The 20,134-nt window shown below is 40.1% G+C and overlaps 1 protein-coding gene across 1 annotated transcript in view; it reads left to right on the plus strand.

Moving 5' to 3' along the window:
* Positions 1-20,134, plus strand: part of ryr2a (ryanodine receptor 2a (cardiac)) — a 264,075-nt gene that overhangs the window by 220,218 nt on the left and 23,723 nt on the right. The window contains exons 93-107 of the mRNA XM_087845211.1: positions 818-922; positions 2,171-2,252; positions 2,696-2,854; positions 3,364-3,518; positions 4,405-4,620; positions 4,707-4,979; positions 7,068-7,274; positions 7,351-7,653; positions 8,644-8,708; positions 9,245-9,395; positions 9,529-9,615; positions 11,085-11,351; positions 12,304-12,434; positions 16,221-16,263; positions 16,517-16,650. Of these exons, the coding sequence (XP_087701337.1) occupies positions 818-922; positions 2,171-2,252; positions 2,696-2,854; positions 3,364-3,518; positions 4,405-4,620; positions 4,707-4,979; positions 7,068-7,274; positions 7,351-7,653; positions 8,644-8,708; positions 9,245-9,395; positions 9,529-9,615; positions 11,085-11,351; positions 12,304-12,434; positions 16,221-16,263; positions 16,517-16,650 (2,378 nt within the window). The remainder of the gene's footprint in view (positions 1-817; positions 923-2,170; positions 2,253-2,695; positions 2,855-3,363; positions 3,519-4,404; positions 4,621-4,706; positions 4,980-7,067; positions 7,275-7,350; positions 7,654-8,643; positions 8,709-9,244; positions 9,396-9,528; positions 9,616-11,084; positions 11,352-12,303; positions 12,435-16,220; positions 16,264-16,516; positions 16,651-20,134) is intronic.

Consider the following 20,134-nt stretch of genomic DNA (forward strand, 5'->3'; position numbering starts at 1 on the left):
TGGAAGTTTATAAAACAAAACTCCACAAGAGTGATGAACTGTATGAACAGTCATGTCTATTATTTAATTAACTGCTTTTCTCAAAGCTGATTTTATCAAAATGACCAACATCCAAATTATTCTCTAATGTTATTCTGAAAAGAGAATTTCAGATTAAACATACATTTAAATATCTTTGTGTTATTATAGATTCAAACTAAGCATCATTCATTTTAACCTACACAATTTGGAACAAATCAGATCATCACTGCCAGATAATGCAGCTAGGCTGCTTCTCTATTCTATGATTTGTTTCTCACATAGAAACTATTTTGCTAATTGGCCCTTTTCCTTCCATCATTGTCTCAGACTTCAGAAGTACTTCAGAAAAAAGGCCTTTTGGCTAATTCATATTTACATTCATATGTTCATCTTAATATGCACAGTCCCATTTAAACAAATACATTTAAAACAATTAAAAAATACACGTAGTCATTCATGTCCACTTTAAATCACTACTATACAGTCATGTTATAGGTACTAAGTCATAGAATTTATAGTTTGTTTTTATTTTTGTTTTTTACTGTAGTGACAGCTGTTGCTTAATTAGAAGTAAAAATTTGGAAAACAAGCAGACTGATAAACCTGCGATGATCTTCCCAGCATTGAGGCAGTAATGGGAGCCAGTGATCTGCAAAAATAAATAATACAATTTCATATTATGTCCAATAAAATGGACAGTTTTAAAGTCACATTCATTTCGTGAAAAAGCTTCATTTGAGTCATTTTCTGAAGTTGTATCTGTAAAATACATTCACACTTATTAATGCTTTTCTAGGGTCCATGCACCGGCAACCAGCAGAGTTTAGCCCATAGTCGGCTGTGGGATGCTGTGGTTGGCTTTCTACATGTTTTTGCTCACATGCAGATGAAATTGTCTCAGGTACGTAAATTTAGTGATGGGTGTCTGCAGACTCAGGCTCTGAGATAATGATCAATGCCACTAGACATAACACAGTTGGCAACTTGTGGATTGTTTATCCCAAGAATAATTTTATTATATTCTATAAAAAACAACGATCACTCATAAATATCTCTGATTCTCAAAAAAATCGCGACACACTACCAATATCTGTGCTTCAGGGTATTATTGGCCAGTGATGTGAGTCTAATGTGATTATTATTATATCTGAACGAAGTCTACCAGTCAGTCACAAGTTTAGGGTCATCTGTTCTTTCAGTTAAGAACTCTTAAAAATCAGAATAAATTATGTCTCCCTGTAGTTTTAGAACATGTTTTCCTGGAACTTCAAGGCTGGTAGTTTTGCTGGTATGTTGGTTCCTTATTAGCATAGACTAAGATCCATAACCAGAGCTCTCTTAGCTCTTTCAGCTATTTCCTTTCTTATCTCAGGTGCCAGCCCCATAGCTTTAGCTCTACATGCCTAATCTAAACATCTAAATGTGCTTATAAATAATCATAACTATATCTTCAGTACAATGGTTGATCATCATTGCAGAACCCATTTATATGTGGAGGAGTTTATAACAAGATATATGTTACCATTTTTCATTTCACTTAGTAAGTTTTTAAAAAAGTTGCACTTTGCTAAAATAGCTTTACTGACCAAATTCACCCAACAGCACAAAAGCATTAAACTGATATGTATAGTGCCTGCTGAGTTGAATCATGGTGAAGTGTACCAAAATTTGGGGCCAAACACAGGAAACGTATACATCTTAGCACTTCATGTTAGACCAGCGGTCCCCAACCCCCGGGCCTCGGACCGGTACCGGTCCGTGAGTCGTTTGGTACCGGGCCGTGAGAGTTGAGGCTCAGGTGTGAAATGTATAGTTTTCAGGGTTTTTATCAGTTTTCAGCGTTATTTTGTTATCGTTTTTATCGGTTTTTCTTGGTCTTTTCATGTGTGTTATGAATAAATCTTCTTTTTTTCGGTACCGGTACTAGTTTTATTTTGTTGTATTTATCCGCAACACCTTAAAGGCCGTGAAAATATTGTCGGGCATAAACCGGTCCGTGGCGCAAAAAAGGTTGGAGACCGCTGTGGTAGACTTTTGACTGACCACTGTCATTCCATCACACTCTTTGTTACTTTTTAACACCTCATGAGCACACGTGGCTGCTGAATTCTTTAAACATTTTATGTTATTTTAATTTATTTTGCCTCAGGACTCCAGTCAGATCGAGTTACTGAAGGAACTGATGGATCTGCAGAAAGACATGGTGGTTATGCTGCTGTCGATGTTAGAGGGTAGGTTTGCTTTAACAAATCATCCTGAAAGAAATAATAGAAATACAGGTTTGGGTATTGAAATTCATTATCTCAGAGGTGTCTCAGAGGTTAGCGGTGTCACGGTTTTGCAGAAGTGCAGTTCTACAACATTTTCTACAAAATGATCGTCCTCCCAAAACTAGTTTAAGTGAGGGAACATTGCCGTTAAGGGCATTACAAGTTACATTTTGTTACCTTGTGAATAAATACACTGAACATCTCTGTGAAGCTTGTCTTCTTTGTGAAATTGAATTTCTTCTGTATGTTGCCACAAAAACAAGGTAACTAGTTCTGTGTTGTTGTTTTTTTCTTTCTTTGTTAGTTCTACCACAGTGATCTTAGGGAACAGAGTGAAGAAACCACAAATGTGTGGTGGTCTTAGTGTATTCTTAGGTTGTAAATGTGCGCTTTTGTCCTGCCAGGTAATGTGGTGAATGGGACCATTGGAAAGCAGATGGTGGATATGTTGGTTGAGTCCTCCAACAATGTAGAGATGATCCTTAAGTTCTTCGACATGTTCCTCAAACTGAAGGACCTGACCTCCTCAGATGGGTTCAAGGAATATGACCCTGACGGAAAAGGCAAGGCTCTGACAACATGTGGACAAACGAACTGTGTCAGAGGAGGTTTAAAACTCTGCAGCTATTGAATCACTTATTGATTCCTCGCACCTCAGCACTCGGTGATCCCTGCTCTGCAACTTTATGTCACTGCAACTGTCACTTTGTGGCTGACTTGCTGTGGCTTCCACTTTACATTATTACCACTTACAGCCGATCACGCAATCAAGCATGGGAAGAAATTTCAGATACTGATTTGTCGAAATGGTAGTATTCAATTGCATTACCATGCTCAAATTCAGGTAATTCTTTAGAATGACCCATTCTTTCAGTATTGTTTGTAAAGCCAGACTGCATGCCAAGGTGCTCGATTTTATACACTGTAACAATGTGACAGAAAACACCTGAATTCAAAGATTGAGAGGTGGAAGCCAGTCCATGTAATTTATTTTTCTATAAGTTGTTGTGGAATTACATCATTTGAATCCAGGAAGATTTCCAAGTTTATAGATTTGTGTTTGACCTAACAGGTGTCATCTCCAAGAGGGACTTTCATAAGGCCATGGAGAGCCATAAACACTACACCCAGTCAGAGACGGAGTATCTGCTGTCATGTGCTGAAACTGATGAGAATGAACTTCTTGACTATGAAGAGTTTGTGGAGCGCTTTCATGAGCCAGCCAAGGTAAGTGATCAAAAAACACAAACTGATTACATTTTTGAGAGTTCTCACCAGGACTCAGGACTTTTATTGAATTTCCTGTTTGTTTTTTCTTTTTCTCTTCCCATACTTTGGAGTTGAGGATATTTAATATCAAGATGAGAGTATAACTGATCATTTCATAGCTTCTTGTTTTGAAACAAACACCCTTAATAATACATCTAATTTTTCAAAGTATTATTGGGCAGTCAGTTAAAAGAACTGGGCAGCCTGCCCAAGTAGTCTTTTTTTCACTAGCTCGGCCCACATCCTCAGTTTAGGTTTGACAGCGTTTTAGTAGGTAAAGGTGATGCTTGGACATGAGCCGCGGTTTGGGGAAGGCCTCGAAGGGGACTGGCGACGGCTCCCAGGCCTGGCAGATCCCCATGTACTAAATAGAAGTGAAGAAGTTAAAGAATTGAGAACAAGGAGGGAGGGTGGGGCACGTAAACGAGAATGAACGGTTTGCAGAACTGGGGGAATCTATATAGATGACAACCGGAAGGAGTGTGTTTGGGGGCGTGGTCCTGCTCCTGAAATTCCGATACATAATCTCCAATATAATAAGTTGGCTTCACTCAGTATCTTCTGTTTCCATTTTCCTTTTTCTTGTTTAGTCATTATTTGTTAGCATCTTTAAGTTGGTTTTGCTTCATTTGCTTGTTTTCTGTGTTGCACACTCTCAATCCAATCCTGGTATATTTGGTCAGCTATTGCATTTAAGGTGGAGTACAAGTACAAATTTACAAATGCTCCTGGGGAGATTCAGCAAATTACAGAGAAGCACTTCATATTTACCCAGAAATTACTGCATAATAGAGAAGATATGGATAGAAGTGTTCCCATGAAAAATTGATTTTCAAATTCACAGGACATTGGCTTCAACGTGGCGGTTTTGCTGACCAACCTGTCAGAGCACATGCCTCATGACACCCGGCTGCAGACTTTCCTGGAGTTGGCAGAAAGTGTCCTCAATTACTTCCAACCATACCTAGGCCGTATCGAGATTATGGGAAGTGCAAAGCGGATCGAGAGGGTCTACTTTGAGATCAGCGAGTCCAGTCGTACACAATGGGAAAAACCTCAGGTAAATACAGCGAATAAATCAGAAAATATGACATTTGTCCTTTTGGTATGTCACTACCAATGCCAAAGTTTGTATTTTTATCCTAGGTAAAGGAATCCAAGCGTCAGTTCATCTTTGATGTGGTGAATGAAGGAGGGGAGAAAGAGAAGATGGAGCTGTTTGTGAATTTCTGTGAGGACACCATATTTGAAATGCAGCTGGCAGCTCAGATGTCTGACGCTGGTGAGCGCTTGGCGATAAAAGAGGAGAGCGAGCGCGAGAAGCCAGATGAGGAGAGCCCCGATGTGGGGTTCTTTTCTGTCACCACGGTCTACATGGCACTGCTAGCACTTCGATATAACATCATGCTGCTAATAAAGGTGAGTTACACACTGAGCATAGCTAACAGCTCACTCTGGGTGTATTTTGGAATATTCTAAAATAGTATTTGAACAGTTTTGAAAGCTTTCTGTTTTCTAAAGAACAGAGATAAGAAACTTGATTCCAATTTCAAAACTCTTAGATACATATATATATTTAAACCCTGAATTCAGCAAATGGCAGATCCTCTAAAGATGTGTGACACTGGATGGAAAAGATGTCTCCCACACAGTCAGATAAGCTCACTGTGAAACATACAATGAGACAGAAACATAATTTTAAGTAAAAATACTATATATTGTCGTACGTTAAAATAGTTATCTACTATCAGGGCTCTGTGTGCGGGCAGGCGGAGATGAGGATCCAAACGCAGGACTCGGAGACTGAATTGCAGCTGTAAACCTCAGCTTTTCTGCTGCAGATGAAACAAAACATGAACTGAACACTGAGAACCAAGGGCGTAGATTTTGGTTTAAATGTTGGTGGGGACGGATGATTCAACCACCGAACCCTGCCCTGTTTCTTTTTTTTCCTTTTCGTCTTTGCTTCTTGATATAAAAAAAAGGAGATATATACTTGCCTACATATGCTATTCTACCTGCTTTTAAACCATTTAAAATTACAATTCATAGTTTTATATGTCCATCCATCTTCATCCGCTTTATCCGGGGCCGGGTCGCGGGGGCAGCAGCCTAAGCAAAGTGAATTTAATTTATATGTGAATTATATAATTTTAAGTTACTATTAAACAAATGACTGACTAAGTATTTTATACTTTAGTTTAGGGAGGGTTGGCATGTATTGCCTAGCATAGCCTGTAACGTTATTATGATGGACAGGTTTTATGAGTGAACTTGACTTTAAGTCACTTACAGGTTTCTTTGAAAAATTCTTTGTTATATCCAGTTTCTTCCTCTTTGCTGCCGTCCTCCTCTCCTCCTCGCAGCAGGTTTGCCGCTGCTAAAACTAAACAGAGCTCCCTGAAAGGCTCAGCCAATCACATTGGCCATATTTGTCACATGACGTAGGACTCCAGTAGAGAACGTAATTTAACTCTTTCTGCTCCGCTGGGTGAATGAGACGCTGACAGATCGGGTTGTTTTTCTTTACTCGAAGAGATCAAATTATTAGTGGGGACAATTCAATAATTGCTGGATATTGGTGGGGACATGTCCTTCCCGTCCATACCAAATCTACGCCCTTGCTGAGAACAGAAACACACAGGCACAATCTGAGAGTACGACACGACAGAGAGCAAAGGCAAACACAAGGCTTATATACACAGGGGAGTAATCAGGGAATGGAAAACAGGAGGGAGACACAGCTGGGAGAGATTAGGGCTAACGAGACAGGGGGAGCGTAGCTAGACACACTGACATAAGACGTGGACCTTCACAATAAAACAGGAAATGGCAACACAAAGACGCAGACTAGACTCTGAACTAGACCTGCAGGAAAAACGAGGACACCAAACAAAACCAACAAAACCTAAGAACTAAAGCATTAACCAGAATAAACTGAAACATAGAATTCTAATAATAATCAACAAAGCTCAAGAGAATCAGAAAATAATCCAAAAATAAACCAAAACATAAGAAAATGATGGGTCAAAATGACCCAGAACCGTGACATCTACACATTCACTGAATGTTCACTTTCAACCCAAATTAGCCAAGCCATAGCTTCAACTACTTTTCTTTTACTTTGTTTTTACTAATGCCATATCAATATCATACATTTTCTAATGTCATTGTCTTGTTAGAGTTTCATTCACTTCCCCCTCCCTCCTTCTTACATACATACATGCACACGCAGCTTGGACTAGCCACTTTATACAGAATCTGTTAGTAGACTGATTTTATCTTCTGATTCATTGTATTGGTTAAACTTGATTATATTCTGATCAATATTAAGCATGATTAACTATCAGCAAAATCACATGTAAATTTGGTGCTAAGACCATTCGCCCTCTCTCAGATGTAATAAGAGATAAGCCACGGGGACTTCAGTTTCTTTCAGTCTCACCTTTCTTGACGATGTCTACAGTAATACTACTGAACACAGTTCACCAGTAACTTTGGTTTCAGGTACTGTCCATGAAGAGCTTAAAGAAGCAAATGAAGAAGATAAAGAACATGACTGTGAAGGACATGGTAACCACGCTGGTCTCCACCTACTGGTCGGTGTTGCTGGGCCTCCTCCATGTGGCATTCAATGTGGCTCGAGGATTCTGCAGAATCTTCTACAACACTTTCATTGGAGAAAACCTGGTGGAGGGGGCCAAGACCATAAAGGTTATTATAGATTTTTTTAAAATAATAAAATAAAGTAATAGCTGTTTGCTAATAGCTAAAATGCCTCTGCCCCTAGGTGTCAGAGCTGTTGGCCAATATGCCAGACCCTACTCAGGACGAGGTGCGCGGTGAGGGGGAGAACAGGGAGAAAAGATCTGATCACAGCTCCACCGGGGAAGACTTGGCTGACCTGACAGTCAATACCAGTGAGACAGAGCTGCTGTCAGACATTTTTGGTCTGGACTTAAGAAGGGAAGGGGGCCAGTACAAAATCACCCCCCATAACCCCAACGCCAGCTTTACTGAACTTCTCAACTCCCCGGTTCCCCTTCCAACTCCACCTACAGCACCCCAACCTGAAGTCAGAAGGAGACATCAGGTGATTTCTTTCTTTCTTACTTTCTTTCATGACACAAGTGAGAGGCTCTGCTTTTTCCCCTCCACTTTTTTCTTTTCTCCTTTCTTTGCTTTTTACCCCTCGGCCGTGAGTTTCTTTTAAAGGTTTTGGTGACATATATCAGAGTCCAGGATTAATTGGACTAAATCTGTATTTCTACCTTTGAATATTCCAATGAAAGGATTTTAACAAGGTGTTTAACAAGTCTGAATACCCAGGAATCGATGTCTCGGCATCCCTGCAGTCGACTGTCAATCTCCCATATCTTTTATTAAAACAAATAGACTGCTTTGTAAGTTTAGTATTGGCCTTTGCCAACTGATTTCTGGCAGAGATTACAGTGATAACCTCTGGTAGACAACTGTGTATTACGTTTTCTATGATGCAGAGGGGCAGATCTAATAAACAAGATATCAGCCCTCGTATTTGGTGTTTGGGACATGGTGAAACAACATGTTTAAACAATCATCAACAAATACATTTTCATTTTATACATAGATGACTCTAATATATGCAAATCTCCCAGATTTACAGTTGGACACTCCAATTTCTGGAAAAATAGTTAAAGTCTGTCGACTTTACGTATTTCTGTTCTACTTTCTCCATCCGCTCAGAAACATGTTCTTTTAGCTAGTTTGATAGCCATGGTGGAAACTTTACTGCTCACTTTCATGGAGGTTTATCTTGAGCTGTTTAAAATGGATCACCTCTCTCACAGCCGCTGATTTTGAATGGTAAAAGATAACAATTTCACAATCAGCTAATGTGTCCGTGAGCTTTGATCAAATGATCGAATGTCTTAAGATTTTGATTCAGATGTTGCACAACTTCACTGACTCCTCTGACTAAATTCTGCCCATTTCAACATAGAAATACTGACATTCTACAACAGTAACAGTACAAGCATGTCATCAGCCACAAAAGTGACCAAATGTGTGGATTTTTGTCTAACTGTTCATTTTTCTGTTCCAGTCAAAGAGCTCAGAGGAGATGGAATCAAAACCAGAGAGTAAAAGTGAACCTCAAAAAACATCTGAGTACGTGAACATATTTTTGGAACTGGATGTTTGAATTGCATAAATGCATGCATGCATTTTCACTAATACATTTAGGACCTGATGCTGTTTCTTTTTTAGTGAAATAATCACATCAAACAGCATTAAAGAATGCTTTATAGCAGCGGTCCCCAGCCTCCTGGCCATGGACCGGTACTGGTCCGTGAATCGTTTGGTACCGGGCCGCGAGAGTTGAGACTCGGGTGTTAAATTTACGGTTTTCAGGGTTTTTATCGTTATTTTTTTATCATTAACTCAGTTTCCCTGGGTCTTTTCCCGTGTGCTATGAATAAATTTTCTCTTTTTTTTTGGTACCGGTACAGGATTTATCCGTGACGCCTTAATGGCCGATCCGTGAAAATATTGTCGGACAATGGCGCAAAAAAGATTGGGGACTTTATAGTGTATAACAAGCATTAGTCCATTAATTTTAAACTCCAAAAACCTAAAAAGACAGTAAATGAATAAAACCACAGTAATGTCATTTTAAAAATATCTGTGTTGGCTTATGGTTTCAGAAGTGATGTTGTAGAGAAACAAGAGAAACAGTCAAAGAACGAGACAATGAAACCAAAAATGAGGAGGCATCACACCTCAAAGTCTGACGAACCTGATGTTCAGGAGTCAGCTTTCTTAAAGAAGATCATTGCCTACCAGAGGAAACTGCTGGTATGGACAACTTATTCTTTTTCTTTGTCTTCTTCTTCTTCTTATTATTATTATTATTATTATTATTATACAACATCTCAATCCATAGCTTTAATAAACACTTTCTTTGCTCATCTTTTGGTTTCTCCTACAGAACTACTTCGCCAGAAACTTTTACAACATGAGGATGTTGGCTCTGTTTGTTGCCTTTGCAATAAACTTTATCCTTCTGTTCTATAAGGTAACAGCACCAAGGATGTTCTTGTGATTACATTCTGCTCATCTTCTTCTACAGAGTGTGGTGCTGCATGCAATGGTTTCAAATTAAACAGTGCAGTTATTGAAGGCACATGATACAAGGGATTTTACTGCTTGTGGACACTTGAAAATTTGTTTTGTTTTATGGGCCTTTGCAGTGGAAAGTCTTACGCTTGAGTTAGAGTAGGAGTGAGTGCATGTTTTAAAGAGCACTAATGCACTCATTGTATTTCTCATTAATGAGTGTTCTTCTATTTGCGCTGAGTAAAATGAGAAAGTTGTTTGTTGTTGTTTATCCTGCAGTCTCAGTAGGGAAAACAGTGGTTGGTAACCATAGGAAAAACAAAATCATTTTAACCATTTACAATGAACTTACCAACTTATTGCCTCTGCAGTAAATTCTTTAAAGAAGAGACCAGGTCTGCAACCAGTTTCCATCTTCAAAGTGACTTTGCTAAATCGACATGCTGAATAAAAAGGCAGTGAGATGGAGTGTGCCAGCTAGCAGTTTGGGATTTAATGGTTCTTGTTATTGGGGTTAGGTTAACTGATGATTCTGAATTGCACACACGTGTGAATGTGAGTGCGAATGGTTGTCGCTCTATATGTGGTAGCTCTGTGATAGACTGGTGAACTGTCCAAGGTGTACCCTGCCTCTTGCACTATGGCAGCTGGTATAGGCTCCAGCCCCCCGTGACTCTAATAAGGACACGTGGAAGAGGATGGATGGATGCACAGTTCTAGCTCACAAACACACACCATATTGAGGCCTAGTCTTGATCAAAGATTTGTCCAGTAAATAATAGTCAATATTTTAAATAACAGTCATTGTATGTTTATGATTTTTAAAAGTAATCATTCAAATATTTGTGTTTTGGGGGCAAAACTTTTTTTTTCCAAGGGTTAGGAAAAAAAGTTCCATTGCTGTCCCAGATTACGAACAAGGACAAAACTGGTACAAACTTGTGCAAATCACAAATCATTTAATATTCTGTTAATAATTAGTATGCCAGTACTACATTGTATGTTTCTTCAGAAGACTCAGACTCAGTATTTGCTGTGTTTATAGCTTGGTTTAGAATCTTTAGGTTACAATGTTTAGGGTGGGCAACTCCAGGCCTCGAGGGCCGTGTCCTGCAGGTTTTAGATGTCACGCTGGGTCAGCACACCTGAATCAAATGATTAGTTCATTACCAGGCCTCTGGAGAACTTCAGGACATGCTGACAAGGTCATTAAATAAGCTGTGATGGATCCAAGGACACACCTAAAACCTGCAGGACACCGGCCCTCGAGGCCTGGAGTTGCCCACCCCTGCTATAGAGCCTGAAGTTGGGGTTCAGGACAAATCAGTCATAAAAATTAAAACTAAATTTTGGACTAATAGCTGATACTGATGTTATTTTACTTTGTTTTCTTTGCTTACATAACTAGACTAAAATTTTCCCTTCCAGGTTTCTACATCCTCATCAGTGACTGAGGAGAGGGAAGTTGTGCACACCAGCCATTCAGAGAGCAGCATTCAGTGGGATCCACTAGGTGGGGCAACTGTGGATGCAAAGGAAGAGGTGATGGATCAGACCAGCACGCCCCAGAAGCCTGTCACCGTTCGTTTTGTCCTGGAAGAGAGCAGTGGCTACATGGAGCCCATGTTACGGATCCTTGCTGTCCTGCACACGGTCATCTCCTTCTTCTGCATCATTGGATACTACTGTCTTAAGGTAGGATATTCACTGTGACATACAACAGAAATTAGTGCAAAATGTTAGAATCCGCAATTAGTATTTGCCATTAACAACCACAGAGTTTGTTATTAAATCTTACGCCAGTCGGTCAAATTTGTGCAATGCCACACAAAAAAGCATTGGAAAGGTCTATGGGTAATCTGCATTAACTTTATGCACAAAGATGTAGTCTGGTCATTTCAATAAAGGTCAATCCATTCTACCAAGATCAATGCAAATTATTAAATCACAAATGAGCAGACCTCTTGAGCAAGTTAACATAGTAGTAGTAACATACTGACTAAACTAATAGAGCAAATACTCAGGCTTTACACCTGTGCATCTTTTTGGAAACAAAACGGCATGAGGCAGCTTTAGATGAATCAGTATGTTTGAAATAAAGGAATCCTGTGTGCCATCAGAGATTTATTCAGAATGACTGCTTCATTACAATCAAGTCTGTCCTGTAAATCTGAAATACAGTATGTAAAACAGCCAACCTGTAGGAGAACAGGAAACATTATTTACCATCAGTTCCTGACTGAACCATGTGTTAATGAAGCGACTCTTACTGTGTCACATGCAAAAATATTATATTGCTCCTTTTTTTTAAACCACTGCATTCTTTATAATGAAGTGAGAAGTTTTTTTAATGTGGCCCTAATACTACTTTGTAGCTACCTGTTTGCAAAAAGCAGTTTTTGCAAAATCCTCAATTATATTTTGCAAGTGACATAAGACTCAGACATTATTAATGCTCACTTTAAATCTGTCTGAAGTTTTAATTATGGTCAAATCTCTGTGTAGAAATGTGAAACTGGACAAGCTGACATGTATTTCAATATAAGGACAGTTACTAAGAGTTAAGAGTTTCAATCATTTACAGTTAGTCTTAAGTCTAGAACCCACTGACATCTGCATTTCTCCACTGTTTGCGTGCATTATATAGGTGCCACTGGTGATCTTTAAACGTGAAAAGGAGGTCGCTAGGAAGCTGGAATTTGATGGCCTTTATATAACAGAGCAGCCATCAGAAGATGACATCAAAGGACAGTGGGACAGACTGGTAATCAACACACAGTAAGTAGACCCTACACGAGAGTGTGCATGTGTATATCAAATTGTTGTTTGTTATACAGACTATTTTCATTGACGAAAACAAGTGACTGCTGCATGTATAAAGAAATAGAAGATAGAGTTTGTAGACAGCCTATTAACCCTCAACCTTCTGCCATATTTAACATACATCCAATGGTGATTGGGGTCAGTGGCCACCCTGAGAATAATTTACTGCAAGAAACAAATATAATAGCATAATAATAATATTAATAATAATATTAGCAACCCATATTTATAGTCAATGAATTAATAGTCATTATTTAATCTCATCTAAAAAGAAGACTTTTATTATGTTTGCAAAGTTGCAATTAAATTGCATATTTTGGAAACAAAAATCAATACTTTTCTTTAATGCAACTTGCAGCTTTTATCCCAAATATGCTCCATGTTATTCACAGCTTGTTTACCATCATTTGATTCTGATATCACCTAGTTTTCATTAAATTTAATCAAACGTTATTTGTGTTGTATTTATATATGAACCCAATTAGAGTAATTTTACCCCAGTATAAAATATTGGAAGTAAGCACAAAACCAATGAGGGCAAAGATCTAATCCTGCCAGTGTTTCCTGCATCAATCAGAATCAGTTACAACCCTTGCAGAGACCAACAATGCAATGTGAATCAACTCTCACCATAATTGTGCTGGAAATGACCAAAAATAATTAAAGTTAAAAACACTCTGTAAGCAGTTGTAGCACACAGTTTTCCTCATGCTTTGCTCAGGGAATGCTGGCATGTAATAGGAAGAGCAAACAGTTGCTGCCTTCCTGTCTGTGTTTCCGTACTAAACTAAATCCCTTTTCAAGTAGATTTTCCAGTCAAACATTTGAGAGTCACATTAAGTTTTCCTCAGGGACTGGATTAGGGCTTGGAAGGTTGCAACATCAGCTCTCCTTTTCATGTGTAGCATGACCAGAGCTTCAGTCAGTCTCAGGTAGATTTGGCGACATCTGCAATGTTCTGATAACTTCCAGTCTTTAAAGTTTCTCATCCAGATCATGAATGCCATGATGGCCTCCGAGTTGTTATTCTTTAAAATGACGTAGTACAGTATACCTCTCTTTATACCGTGTGATACGTAGGATTCATGGCAGACAGTAACTGAATAGTAACTGAATAAATTATACCAATTTTTTACACCTCATAGAAAAATGAAATGCTTAAAAAAACAAACAAGAAATCACTTATAAGTTAAGAAAATTATACCTCTGAGGGCTGCATCCTACCCAGTTGGTAGGATGGGGGTTAAGCACAGGTGCAGGCCGATGAAACTCATGATGTGATTCTGTTAGAGGTTCAACCGATTTTAAACTGAATCATAGTTTTGAATTATCTTTCTTGTTGATCAGTTAGCATATCATTTTGTTGGGGGAATAACCTGCACCCAACCTGGGTAGGGGACGAGACAAAGAGTGATTCAAAAACTCATGTGCAAACCACAGTTTGTCACAAACACCATGTTCAAACATAAGTGTGTCCATATGTGCACGTGGCACCAGGATTCCTAGAACACAGGTCAATGATTGATTATGTAATCGTATCATCAGATCTGTGGACTCATGTTCTGGATACTCAGGTGAAGAGAGGTGTTGAGCTGTCAACTGATCATTGCTTGGTAGTAAGTTCGATCAGGTGTCAGGCAAAGATGCTGAACATATCCGGGGCGCTTAAATGTAAAGTGAGGCTGCACTGGGAACACCTAGTCTGCAAGTACTTCAACTGCCACTTCCAGCAGACCTTTTACAGCATTCGGGGGGAGACTGGGGACATGGAGTCCGAATGGACCATGTTCAGGACCTCAATTGCTGAAGTCGCTCCACTAAACTGCAGCGGCAAGGGTGTTAGTGTCTGTGGTTGGTGCAATGTCATGGTGTTAACCCCTGAACCAGATAGTGGACACCGGAGGTGAAAGAAAGCATCAGGCTGAAGAAGAAGTCCCCTCGGGTTTGGTTAGCCTGTGGGACTTCTGAGGCAGCCAATAGGTACCAACAGCGAATGCGGCTCAGGCATTTGCAGAAGCAAAAACTTGGGCGTGGGAGGAGTTCGGAGAGGCCATGCCGCAAATGACTTTCAGACTACCTCGAAGAGATTCAGGCAAACCATCAGGCGACTCAGGAGGGGAAAGCGGTGCTCTACCTGCACTGTGTATAGTGCAGGTGCAGCGCTGCTGACTTCGACTGAGGATATTGTTGGGCGGTGGAAGGAATACTTCCAGGACCTCCTTAATCCCACTGTTAGTCTTCCCAAGAAGCAGAGTCTGGGGACAAAGGGGACAACTCGTCCATCACCAGGGGTGAGGTCACAGAGGCAGTTAAGTGTTAAGTGTGCTCCAACTATAGGGGGATCACACTCCTCAGCCTCCCTGGTAAAGTCTATGCCGGGGTGCTGGATAGCAGCGTCCATCCATTAGTCGATCCTTGGATACAGGAGGAACAATGTGATTTTCATCCTGGTGGCAGAATGCTGGAAAAGCTCTTAACCCTCTAAAGGATACTTGAGGGTGGATGGGAGTTTGCCTAACCAGTCTACATGTTTTTTGTGGACTTGGAGAAGGCCTTCAACCATGTCCTTTGGAGCAGAATTTGCTTCGGGAGTATGGGGCATCTGGCCTGTTGTTACGAGCCATTCGATCTTTATACAACTGTTGCAAGAGCTTTGTCCTTATACCCGGCAATAAATCAGACTCATTCCCAGTGAGTGTTGGACTCCACCAGGGCTGCCCTTTGTCACTGATTCTATCCATAATTTTTATGGACAGAACTTCTAGGCATACCCAAGTGGCGGAAGGGTTCCACTTCCTCAGAATATTGTCTCTGCTTTTTGCAGATGATGTGGTTCAGTTGGCTTCATCAGGTGGTGGCTAGCAGCTCACAATGGAGTGGTTCACAACCAAGTATGATGCGTCAGGAATTAGAATCAGCACTTCCAAGTCTTAGGCCATGGTGCTCAGCCGGAAAAGGCAGGAGTGCCCTCTCTGGTTCTGGGACGAGTTTCTGCCCCATGTTAAGGAGTTTAAGTATCTCGGTGTCTTGTTCACGAGTGAGGGGAGAGGGGAGCAGGAAATCGACAGATGGATTGGTGCTGCGGCTCCAGTGATGCGGATGCTGTACTGGTCTGTTGTGGTGAAGAAAGAACTGAGCGTAAATGCGAATCAGAGAGTAACTGTTAGGTTTATATTGTGGATTGTCATTTATGCTTAGAAATATATAACAATATATTCTTAGAAGTATAAAATTGTTTGTAGATTGATAGAGGTTTGATCCTTAGTAGTCTGTAACGACTCTGTGTGCCTTTCAGAGTGTTCTGGCATACACACACATCTTAAGGTCATGAAAGAGGTCATACCTTCTCTTAGTGATTTATGGTATAGGAGGACACCTACTCTGTATCTGGTTAAGTATAAGAGCCCTTTGTTTAGGTGGACCGCAGCGCTCCTAGCACCAGCTTGGGGAGTCTTCACAGGAACACATGTACGCCTATGTAAGATGCCATATGTTAATGAACCTATGCATATTCATGTAACCACAATAAAAGGAGCGCTACAGGGAACCTGGCTGAGAGGCCGACGGAGGTCAAGTGGGCGGAACAACACTCGACTTCAGTCGGGCCTCCCTCGTGCACGAGTAACACAATGAACTTTGGTGACTTGCGTCTTGATTTTGCTGTTGTAGTAGAATTGTCTTGTTCCTGCAGTGGGTCTGTGCCAGACTGACCCATCAGTAACTTTGTCTTTTGACTTTCAGATCTTTCCCCAATAACTACTGGGATAAATTTGTGAAGAGAAAGGTAAGTTTTGTTTTGTTTTGTTTTACTGGATACAAATGTTTTAAAAATGTTTTCCTAAATTCCAAATTGAACTTGTACAAATGGCAAGTCTTTGAGGACACTGGTTGTACTGGGTAGCTCATTCTGTTAAACTACAGTCCTGCCACATTGGTGTGATCTTTCCCTGTGTAGTTTAAGGTTTTCTAGATAGAATACTGTTTTGGGAAATGAAAAAGTGGAAAGCATCTGTTTAAGAAGTCCTGCTCTTTCTTAGGTGATGGATAAATATGGGGAGTTTTATGGCCATGACCGAATCAGTGAGCTGCTGGGACTGGACAAAGCTGCTCTGGACTTCAGTGATGCTCACAAAAAGAGAAAACCCAGGAAAGACAGTTCGCTCGCTGCAGTGTGAGTAGTCTGTGTGTAGTGTGCAAGTAATAGAGTTTATGTGTGAGAGAGAGAGATGTTATGGGGAAGAAAAGTCTGACTACAGGAACAATGTCAGTGTGGGGGTCTGCCGTGTTATTAGGATAGTTCAATCCGATGACAGGATAGCTCAGCGGATTTGCCCCTGAAACTGCAGAAGAGGCACAAGCTCATTTATTTTAAAAATTGTTAAATAGTTCATTTAAACAGTTTATAGCACTGTGATGATTGTGATGTGTCCACTTAATGTCAGTTCTTTTACTAGCTGAATGAGCAAAATTTACTTTTGCATACCTTCAGGGTTAGTTGTTGATAAGAGATGCTAATGTGATCACCACTAGCTTATTAAGCTTAATAGTAGGTGCGGCTAATGTTTATAATAATATCTTTCTATGTAACGAGTAGTGACATTATTACTTGGCTACCCAAATAATGAAATTATTTGTTCATGAGTGTATTGTTGGAGACGTGTTGTTCGCAAACGAGACGGCTCTAAGAGTTGCTTCTTTGTAGCGAACAACAAAAGCTTGCTCCCGTCGGAGAGATGAATCATTAGCCACTCCTGCTTAGCCCTGCTGAGAATCCATGCAGGCAGGGGCGGAACATTGGTCGTATCCACATTCATGGGCTGCTTCCTCCTGAGGCCGCATTTGTAGACCGATTACGTCACAGCGACGCGCCGAAGGCTGTCCAAATTCGTAGACTCCTCCGAATGCAGCCGACAAATGCGTCCTCCTTTTCCCCAAATTTGAAGGATGGGTCAGGTGTGTCCTTCGTGGCCTACCATATCCCAGAATTCATAGCGCGGCCCAGCCAAACTCCAGTTTCCAACAATGGCGGCCGCTACTAAGTTTTAAAATTACTCTTACTAATCTTTCTGGGTCACAAAATAAACTTTTAACATATTTTCAGGCGAGAAAGTAGCTGTGTAAACATCAAATATCTGCTCGATTTATCAAGATATCGCATATTTGCAAAAGTGCTTCGACGTTTTCGGAGACGTCTGCTACCCACCAGCTCAATAGCTAGCCGGGAGCTCGAGGGTTACTGATGCACAACTCCCGGCACATCATTTTCAGATCACCGCGGACTTTCGCTACTCGGGTTAAACGTAATATATAAGTCACTTAGACAACCTAAAAATGTTATTGTTTGGCTTTTTTCAGTGTTTTGTTTGTTTGTGAGTAAATCGGTTTGGCTGACATTAAAGTTATTAGATTAGATTAGATAAAATAAAACTTTATTAATCCCCCGGATGGGTTCCTCTGGGATTTTCACACAGCTGACTAAACGTCAAATAGAAAACTGATTACACAGAAGTGTGAGATGGTCAAAAATTTGCACCAGTGCCCTGTTATATTTTAGATAGCAAGGAGCAGACGGCCGAGTTTATTAAACTCCACCGAGACAGCGGTGACGCTAATCAGAAGGCTAGACCGTCCAATTTCCCCAGCCGTTTACTTCCGGCCTACCTCCTGAGGACCCGGCCCACGTAGACCGCGAAGGCCGGGTCCTCAGGAGGATGCAGCCCATGAATTTGGACACGACCATTATTTTGATGGGCACACCATGCGGCCAATCACATAGAAAGGCTAGGATCATGCATTTATGTGAAAGAAAGGTGGGGGCAGACATTCTGATGACAGGAAGTTGGAAAAAAGTGAAGACAAAAATAACAAAAACGGAATAGCATTTGCCGGCATTTCGTTTATATTATGTTCTTTGACAACACTGAATAAAAAATGACTTCCCAACACACCATTCATAATTGCTAAATGTCGTAAAAGACAGTTCGTCAAAGGGAGTGAAACAAAAGCTGAATAAAATTTACACAGCTCAGCAGATAACTTTGTCTTCACCCTGCAAAATGACTGGAGAATATCCAGCCATGAGTTTGTTCCCCGGAGCTTAAGCGCACTCAAGTTATCCTTTAGGTCAGTAAGCCAAAACACACCAGCTCATTTTCACCTCCAAATGTCTTTGGAGCTTACTAAAAATCTTCACTTAAATCCCAATTGGTTTCAAGAAGGAACACTTCCTGGATTCAACCCACTTCTGTTTGCAAGGCATACGTACAGGGTTAAATATCAAAACAATCCAAGGCACTGTGGTCAGTAAGATTGGAAGATAGCTACTAAATTAAAAGTCTAGCTCATTTGAAGCCTGGAAAAATGCCAATTGTCAGCTCATCAATATTGCAACTCTATCATTAAGACAGGGGTTATGATGGATTTTAATCAAGTATTTGATTAAATTAATTATTACGAGTTTTTATCCTTTCCACTGCAGCTTTGATGTTTAATAATTCATGAGCAAGCAAAAAAAAAAGTTAAAAAAAAAAGTAAAACATAGGCTTAGACTACGTGCATATTTGATATAAGGTCAAAAAGTACAAATAGGTGTCCATTTAAGGATCATATGTTAATGTTTAAATAACAAAATAACTTAATAAATTACAGCCAAAAGGGGGAAAAATGATCAAAAATGGGGTTTTTTAGAATCTTTGTTTCTTTTTTTTGATGCTCATCAGGGAAATACAAAAGATCCCTCAGAGGGATGTTCCACAAATGGCGGCGCTATTTTCTGGATAACTGATTAGTTAGTATAACTGCTGGTCTCTAATCTGGAACACAACCTGCTCCAAAACAGGTTAGCATAGCATAAGTCACCATTGCAGGTTGCATTATGTTGGATATTATGAACTTTCTTTGCTCACGTAAATATGTGTGTTTTCTGGGCCAAGTAACTCTTATTTGGCACAAAATGATCCCTATGAGTGTCACCTACTTCAAAAGGGTAGTTACACTCATCCCCCCTCCCTTTTTCAAACACCTTCGATGCTCAATAAAGTATTTCTGATTCTTATTCTGATTAGAGGATGGTGATAAATTGGTGATTCAAATCTATAAAGAACATAAAAATATAACAGTAAAATGCAACATTTTTACAAACCAGGAGATTAATGCTGCAGAAAATGGTTAATACTTAGCACACCGAGTGTTAAAATAAACATTTAAATTAAAGTTAATTATTTTTTGGTCAAACTTTTAGGTCAAATTACCGCAACTCCCGAACCACTGGCACAATTGAAAAATTCAAACGGTTCCTGAAAGCATCAACTCTGTGCTGTTTCAGTAAGGCTATTAAGGCTACTATAAGCCCAGGCAGACGCCACATCCAAATTTTGGCAAATAACAAAGAAAACAAAAGAGCAAAGAACAAAAACAAAACTATAAAAACATGGCTGTGTGTATGTGTGTGTCTTCTGTAGGGCTCCATCACACTCACTAACTCTCTCTTCTCTCAACCTCTTCTCCTACCTTCTTTTTGGGGTTTCTGCAACACTGTGCCAGGGATTACTGTAATGACCCTAAAACCCTGACAAGCACAGAGTCACTGTTTTCAGGAACCATTGAAAGTCTTTCATTTGAAATGGTTCAGGAGTTATGGGAGTTACAGATGTTGA

This window comes from Neolamprologus brichardi, chromosome 8, assembly GCF_056152115.1.
Source record: "Neolamprologus brichardi isolate AB-2024 chromosome 8, ASM5615211v1, whole genome shotgun sequence".
NCBI classification, from domain to species: Eukaryota; Metazoa; Chordata; class Actinopteri; order Cichliformes; family Cichlidae; genus Neolamprologus; species Neolamprologus brichardi.